Source organism: Nematolebias whitei, chromosome 9 (assembly GCF_014905685.2).
Source record: "Nematolebias whitei isolate Nwh7 chromosome 9, NemWhi1, whole genome shotgun sequence".
In the NCBI taxonomy this organism is placed as follows: domain Eukaryota; kingdom Metazoa; phylum Chordata; class Actinopteri; order Cyprinodontiformes; family Rivulidae; genus Nematolebias; species Nematolebias whitei.
Window position 1 is genome coordinate 50,095,696 of NC_056506.1, and position 8,728 is coordinate 50,104,423.

Below are 8,728 nucleotides of genomic sequence, written 5' to 3' on the forward strand. Positions count from 1 at the left end.
TATCAAGTTGAGAAGTAGATGTGCTTGTAGAAGTAGTGAAGAAGTAGACGAAGTGAAACTTAACTGTCTGTGTGTTACAGATTGACTTTGGTCCACCTCTCGGAAGAGGGATGGTCCTAACTCTTTGTCATGTTTTATAAAATCTAAAGTCCATTTTCTCTGTCTGCCTTAAAAGTTACTCTTTCAAAAGAGACAAAAAGACCAAATATATTCTTAAAGAGAGATTACTTAAAACACACATTTTCATGGATAAACATTCAGGTATGAAATAAGACAGAATCAATGTTCATCAAAGGTGTCGCTGTTCATCTCCTGAAAAGAAAATGTCATTAAACAAAGGGGTCCTCGTGGTGTTCTCTTCATGGGAACCATCCTGGGAGTAATGCTCCTTTTCAATAAAGGAAGATATCAAAGTAGCAAGTTTGGATGTTCCTAAGCTTCGAGGTCAGTTGAACCAAAATCTCTCATTAAAACGATCTGTCCGTTCCATGTGAAATGAGTTCATATTGGCAGTGAAGTTAACACAGTGACAGTTTTTTTTTTTTTAAATTAATTTAAATTAGTGTCAACTAAGAAGTTAGTGAGCTGAGTTGAACACCTGTAAAACAAAGTCTGTTTGTTCCCAAGGGAATAGAAGCATCTTATGTTAAACAGTTTCAAACACAAAACACATGAATGATGTTTGAGATGAGGTGAACGGTTTCTGAGGTGGTGTCTCCTACAGTACTGAGGTAGTTGCGTAGATTCTCCGTCATCAAGGTCATAAGAAAAGTCAAGTTAGCCTTTCATTAAACTCCTACAACAAAAGAATTGTACAAATAGCACGAAATGTAAAATAGTTTTATTAGTTCTTTTTTGACTATCCCTAAGCAGAAGTTTGTCTGTAAGCAGTTATAACAGTCCTCATACTACTATTAGTAGTAGTGATACTGATCGCACAAGATTAAGCAACAGAATAAAACTAAACATTAAAATGATGCAAGAATGTCAACTCATTTAATAAAAGAAATTGAGTACACATGTATTTTTAGATTAAACCTAAAAACACCAAAAGTTGAACTCTGTTTAGAAGGAAGGGCAGCAGGAAGGCTGAATATTAAAAAATTAAGTAATACTTAAAGTACTATTACTGTAATAATAGTAGTACTAGTATCTCCAGTTTGTTATATCTCTGTGTAATATAACGCTAAACATTTACGATGCAAGCTGTGTTTGCACTGGAGCAGGCTCATTTGCATAAAATTAGACTTACCGTTTTTTTACTTCTAATGCTGGAAGGAACAAGTGACAGTTCTGTGATCTCAGGAGCTTTGTGGGCCGCCTGCAGAACTTCCAGTAGAGGTGGCCATGTTATGTAAAATTTAAAGTTATTTTTAATGACGTTTTGTGTTGCTGCTGTTTTCCTGTTATTTCTCTAAGACTTTTGGACTGTTCTCTGGAAGGCACTGTGTTGAAACTCTAGATGTGATAGTACCCATCTGTTACACCGTTTTCCTCAGGCGCTGCACTGAAAGCATGACTCATCACAATCTGTTGACTGTATAATCAGTCCGGTGCGTTAAAGGAAGCAGCCTAAAACTGTCAGGACGAGAGAGCTGCTTACTTGATCGTGAGTCAGGCGTGTCCCTCTCTCTCTCCTTGTCAGAAACAATAAAATACAAATAAGCTGGATTATGCTTTCTCATCTTTTATTAATAAGTCTCAATAGAAAGTTGCACAACACCATGTTGGACCAAATCCAAGCTGCTGAAATATTCCTAATGGAGCTTAAATAAAGCTGAATATTTCAAAATCCATAAATGGCACAAGAGTCCAAAGGTCACAGCGATCAGCTCCTGAGCGCTTTTAATAATTAGAACGGGGTGCCCACACGTTTTCAGCATGCGAGCTACTTTTAAAATGACCATGTCCGAGTGATCTACCTACTATCAAAATACAAAACATTTACTTATTTATAAACATATTAAGCATGCTTTGTATGTTTTACGTTCTTGTTTTCAAGTATTTTACCATGTTTTATATGGCATCTTGATTTATTGTTTTATAACACTACTTTTATTGTAATTGCATTTTACTGTAGTTTTTTTTATTATTCATTCATTCAACCTTTATTTAAACAGATAAGCCACATTGAGCCTCGAAGACTCATTTACAAGTGAGACCTGTTTGGACAGACAATAAAACGTGGTGAAATATAACACATGGGGTTTGGAGGCAAAAAAAAATTCCTAACACACTTTTAACCTCTGAAGGTCAACAGCGTGAAAATGAAAACAAAATCTTGCACATGAGCACATAATGACACCGACATTACGCCGGGGGGGCTGAGGACGCAAGGGCAGTGAGCGTGTCCAGAGTCAACACACAGAGGCACTGCACAGTTCAGATAAAATCACTCAGTTCAAATAGTTCCCTCTGGAGAGATCCGTGCACACTCGGGGGGTGCCGAGGACACCAGAGACGAATCCAAAGAGTCCTGAAACGATGACGGAATGTTTATTCAGCTGGGCTCCTCTGAAAAGTCCATAGAAATTCCTCAGTAGGAGGGGAGGGAGGGGCAGAGCTTCAAATTTACAAAACTTCCAGGCGAGTTGAGATAAGGTGGCCTGTCAAGGTCAGTCAGGGAGCCGACTTCAGATAAACACAGTTGTTTTGGGGACAGGCAGAACTTTACTGACTTCTACCTCGAGTCTGTGTCGGTCCACTCGGTTCCGAAACGTCCAAATTAAATGACCACACCAATGGACCGTGCCTGAGAATAATCCCTGAGATCTGATCCATCCTGCCAAAAGCATTTGAGTCTGGGTGCTCGAGGCACGAACCAAACCATCATAAGGCAGGCAGCGTGATCGGGTCCAGATTTGCTGCTGACGACTTCCTTGATTGTTGATAAACCAGGAACCAGTCGAATACAAAGAAGCAGGAACCAGTTTTCATAAATCTAATTATAAATGTGTCCATAAAATCCACAGATGACAACAGAGACAACAAGTCATCAAGTCTCCAAGTCGATGAGATATCCAGCTGCGTGCCAACAGGATAAATAGACTCGCCTGAAGACTGTCTTCTCTTCGAAGAAATGTTATCAATTTTGTTGAGGGACCAACTGATCAATTCCAAATCCATAGTTATGATCCGGAAGATTTGTAGAAGAGAAGCTCTAAAGCAGTTTCACAGACAGGACAGAGCAAAAGCAAAGCAGAGAGGGAGAGGAGGAGGCGTCCGTCCTTGAGAAGAGCAACTGTGTTTATTTTATCTGAACTTTATATGTTGTCCGTCTAAAACTGGTCTCTCTTGTAAATTAATCCTCGTGACTCAATTAATTCATTCAACCTTTATTTATACAGGTCATGAGACAAACCTGGAAGAATAAATGTTGAATGAATGAATAAGTCCCAGCTCGCTGTGGACGGAACAAATAACAAAACCCAAAAGTTTGTAAAGAAAAAAAGTTACAATTTATTTTTACTGTCCACAAACAAATAAACAAAACCAGCAATAACTTCACACAAAGGAACTGAAAACAAGAATAACTTCCCGTTTGAAAACCAACCTGAGAACAAAAGTGAAAACTCGGCCCTGACAGCTGCTGCTTTTAACTCCAACAGTATTTCTTGAAACCTGAGAGCTTTGATGAAGATAATATTCCTGGTTTGTTTTTAAAGTCTCTGAACAACGAGTCAGCTGCTGCTTCAACAAATAACTATTTTACCGTCTCTCCGTCTTGAAAAGACTTCTTGTGCTTAACAATTATTAAAGTGACTCACCCGGACTGATGCTTCGCTGCTGGTCAGCTGTAGGAAAGTGACTGCTGTCCAGATAACTGGGATTTTAGCTCCTACACCATTTTCTTTCTCAGCTCACTTCTCAGAAGGAAGTCGGTGCGTTAGTATTTATAGTCCGAAAATGCCGCTCCGGTGAAACGCACTTCAAATATGACATCGCGAAAAAAAAAAGTCCTCCTCCCATTCTGTATGGAAATGGTAGGTCTTTTGCTTCTTACTTGGTCCAGGTCCCCAACTCACTTTACACACTTTGAGTTTAGATATAAACTGGAGGCTATTACGAGTCAGCTCGGTAGTTTTTAGCACGGTTGAATGCGAATGCGTAGTGACCTATGTGTCAGAAAAGATCTGGTCTCTGATTGGCTAACGTATGTCAATCAAGTGATGATTTGCATAATGAAGATGGATGGATTGATCAGCTGACGTCCATTTAAACAAAAAATTTAAAGAATTTTTTTCAAAAGTCTGACAGTTATTTGGCTATTTGATTTACTGATATTGCCTTCGCAATTGACCAGTCGATCGCAATTGACCAGTCGATCACAATTGACCAGTCGATCGCGATCGACGTATTGGGCACCCCTGAATTAGAAGACTGAATGGTTGCCATCAGATCGTGTAAAAAAAGAAGTTAGACAGCAGAAAACGTTGCAGGAGGAACAAACAGGACCAGTAGTGTGTATTTTATACACACCAATAAAACTGAAATAAACCTCAACAAACATCAGCTCAACCTGAGTGCACGTTCATGTGAGATTTCACAAGTGAAGATCGATTAAAACGTTTTCCACAGATTGTACAAAAATATGGCTTCTCCCCCGTATGGATCATCAGGTGTCTTTTACAGTCGAAATTGGTACTAAATCTTTTTCCACAAATTTTGCAAGAAAAAGGCTTCTCCCCTGTGTGGCTTCTCACGTGGACAGCTAAATTACTATAAGCTGGGAACTTTTTACCACATGTGGGACAACAGTACTGCAGTCTGTCAGAGTTCTGGTTCCTAACTGTGTGGACCTCTATGTGATGGATCAGAAGTGAATTCTCTATAAAGGTTTTCCGACAGATTTTACAAGAAAACAACCTCCCAGATGTTGCTGTTTGGTCTGCTTTGTTACCGTGACAAACGTTTCTGTGAATCATCTTCTTTGACCCTGAATCCTGGTCCTCAGGTCCAGCAGAACTCTCACAGATGAGCCGCTCCCTGTCTGGTTCTGGTTCACGTTCTTCAAACAAAGCGGTCACCATAAATGGATCAGTCTCCTGCTTCAGGTGGAGCTGATCTTCATGCTGATTGGTGCAGAGCGCCGGCTCTTCTTTAATCTGTGGAAGTTCTGGTTCCTCCAGGTCCAGACTGGAGCTGGAGTTCCTCTCCAGGTTGTAGAGCTGCTGATTCGTGAAGATCAGCTCTGTCTTGTGGACCGGTTCCTGTTGGAGGTCTGAAAGGAGAAATGAAAAAACAAAGAGGTTAAATATGAAAAACATGTAGTTTTCTTTTTACTTCATAAATAAACAAAGACACAAAACCGACACCTGGAGGGAAATATTTTTAAATTCCTAATTCTGGCATCGTGTGAGCTGAGCAGTCTGCTAGTCTGGATCTCTGTAGGTTCACAGTCTTAACGCTCAGATCTGATGTTTCTGTGGTCGTTCTTATTTAAACGTGACCTCCGTCAGACTCCGGGGTGGACAGGCCACGGTTCTGAAGAGACCCGCAGAAGAAGACGTGACGTCACGCAGCACGCTGTGATTACAGGAGGAAACATGGAGGCTGCACATGTTGCCATGTGATTCTGAAGTTGTTGTACAATCAGAACTGATTATTAAATTATTATCAGACATAACTGTTTGGTCCAGGGTTTACACTTGGTCTTCCTGCCCAATCAAATGCAGGACTGAACTTCTGGATCAGAGCAACTATAAGTGGAAAGAGTCCTTTCAGGTTAGTGCTGATAGGACCCAACACGTTGGTGTACACAGTTAAACCCGTACGCTGGTGTCTCCGTCTGTCACGGCATAACAAACCTAAAACAGACAAAAACACCGGACTCCTGTCCTGAAGCTGAAGCCTGGAGGAGAGCCAGCTTTAAACTGATGTGGGGATCAACAACATCTGGATGGATAAACCTCCTCACTGAAGAGACGTGACCCTTCAGACTGAGGTCACGCGTTTCTGATTCAGCACCACAGAGCTGGGTGGGATCTTCAATGAACAAATAGATCATTAAAATTATCAAATATTTGTCACACATCGAAAAAAGTTCAATCAGGTCCTCAGGACGGGTTCAAAAAACTAATTGTAGAAACGTTTCGTCTTTCATCCGAAAGACTTCTTCAGTCTGAGGAGCTGGATGAACTCGGTCTGATCATCATCACCTTCTCATGGTGGACATCCAGAAGCAGCTGCTCACATGATGGAGGACCATCACAGTGTCTGCAGCGTTAAGGCCACTCTGACAAGAGGACGACAGTTCGATCTCTAATGAAAGTTTAATTCAGTCACGTGCTCCGCGGACACGCTCCGTTAGCTCAGCTAGCTTGTTGAACTTGGTATAAACTCGGTAAATTTGGTCTTTGTGGCTTCTGGGTCTGTTTCATGTGTCTAAGCCGAGTCTCACGGAGCTCCTGGTGGTTGTGTGAGCAGGTTCAGAGCTACGTACCGACTCTGTGCAGCTTCAGCTCAGGTTTCCAGCTGACATCCAGCAGTCTGCGCTGACGGTCGAGCTCTTCTTCGTACCGCAGGATCGTCTTCTCAAACTCGGAGAAGATTTCTGAGGCAGCAGCGCTCAGTCTTTCACCGATGAACTCTCTCAGAAGAACAACCGAAGACATTCTGTTGAGCTGTTTTTAAAATTCAACTAAAGAAGATAAACAACCCACTTCCTGCAAGCGGCTCCTTCTTCTTCGTCGGTTTGAATCCGACTGGAACGGACCGTCAGCGCCCCCACGTGGCGAGTCGAGTCTCAACAAGTCAGTCCTTTTAACACAAGGTTTTACATATTTCTTTCAGTATTTACCTTTTTTAAAGGCACAGTAATAAAATAAAAATATACAAATCATCCAATATTTGTAACAGGGAGTATCTCTGCCAAAATATGTACAAATGAAAACAAAATTAGACTCAACTCAGGCTCCTTCTCCACCAGAGAGGTGACATTCCACGTCCCAGTAGCCAGCTTCTGTAGCCGAGGATCAGACCGCCAGGGTCCACGCCTTCGGCCACCACCCGTCTCACATTGCACCCGACTCCTGTGGCCCCTCCCACAGGTGGTGAGCCCATGGGAAGGGGGACCCACTCTCCTCTTCGGGCTGTGCCCTGTCGGGCTCCATGGGTAAAAGCCCGGCCACCAGGCGCTCGCCAGCGTGCCCCACCTCCAGGCCCACCTCCAGAGTGGGGCCCCGGTGACCCACGTCCAGGCGGGTGAGGGAACATTGTTTCCATTCATTTTGCTCATCATAAGGGGTCTTTGGGCTGCACTTTGTCTGGTCCCTCACCTAGAACCTGTCCGCCTTGGGTGACCCTACTAGGGGCACGAACCCCCTGACAGCATAGCTCCTAGGATCACTGGGACACTCAGACCCCTCCACCACGGTAAGGTGGCAGCCCAGGGAGGGGATATTAAAAACTTATTCAAGTCTAATTAACGATCAGACAGAAAACTGCATTATCTACATTTGACAGATGACACAGTTGAGAAATACCTTAACGGTTATCCTGAATTACTGATTATTCCAAGAGTTTTCCACATTTATTTAAATTCACTATGAACAGTAAACCAAGCGCTTGAGAAAAATATTCTCGCTTTATCTTACTTACTCAAAAAGAACCACACCCGACAGCAGATTTTTAACTGGTATTACTTGCAAGGTTTTCAGGACAAGTTACATAAATATACAAGAAGTACACGCATTGAGACAAGTCATGAGAATCTGCACCGGTACCTTCTGTTCAGCACAGTTCACAGAACCTGAAGGTGTCCTTGGCCGACAGCCTCACTCTGCTTTCCTTAAAACGTCCAAAAATAACGTTAATAAGATAAATTAGGTCATTATTTCAAACTACCCCTTGTTGTTCATTACTGGGATGGATTTGTAAATAGACTGAACTGGGTAAATGTGTGGAAATTGCCATTTAGATACTTGATTATAAACAAAGTGAGATTATATTTTTTTCTTCTTTTTTCGGCTGCTCCCTTCGTCGGGTCGCTCCAGTGAACTGAGTCACATGAAGACTTGGCAGTTATTTACGCAGGACGTCCTTCCTGACTCCACAGACCTCCGTGGAGCAGAGAGCTGCATCTAGGGAGCCCGGAGGAGCACATGGTGGGGGAGTTGAGCCGGCGTGCGTGTGCAAAGCTAGCCGTCTTTGGCCTCGATCATAACAAACAACTGATCCAACATGAAAAGTAGGTGATGACATCATCTGTTGACGTTCAGGAGCTTCAGTCCTGACTGTTGGCAACAGAGACTGAAAGCATCTTTCTGACACAAAGTTCAACTGGATCTAAATTCAGCAGAAAAATCACTTTTTTATTATTAGGCCTAAACTTGAAGCTAATTTCAGTACAAGCTTCAGAACGGTTCAGCACACGTGACGCTTTAATAACAGCAAGTTATTCTTCAAACTGAGAGAACACAAAGAATGAAAGTTTGTAACAAAAGCTGCTATCTAAAGTAGTTTAAGATAATGATTGTGGCTTTTAATTTGAGGACAATTAAGTTTAAATTGACCAATAAACTTGATTAATTTTGTGTTTATTCCTTTCTAAGACATTAGGCTGTAACTGAACGAGCTGCTTATTTTACTCATCTTCTTCAAATATGAGGAAAACTGAAACGGGCCGACATGAATCCATTAAAAAGTGGCATTTTTACAGTTTCTTTATACTTGTACCAGACCTGTCCCCTCTGACTGGACCTCTGTCCCCTCTGACTGGACCTCTGTC

At 42.0% G+C, this 8,728-nt stretch overlaps 1 protein-coding gene across 1 annotated transcript in view; it reads right to left on the minus strand.

Moving 5' to 3' along the window:
* Nucleotides 1–6,685, minus strand: part of LOC119414321 — a 9,454-nt gene extending 2,769 nt beyond the window's left edge. Inside the window, exons 1-2 of the mRNA XM_037681415.1 lie at nt 6,443–6,685; nt 4,901–5,221 (exon numbers count right to left, since the gene is read on the minus strand). Coding sequence (XP_037537343.1) covers nt 4,901–5,221; nt 6,443–6,614 — 493 coding nt within the window. The 5' untranslated portion in view covers nt 6,615–6,685. The remainder of the gene's footprint in view (nt 1–4,900; nt 5,222–6,442) is intronic.
* Between the last annotated feature and the right edge of the window lie 2,043 nt (nt 6,686–8,728).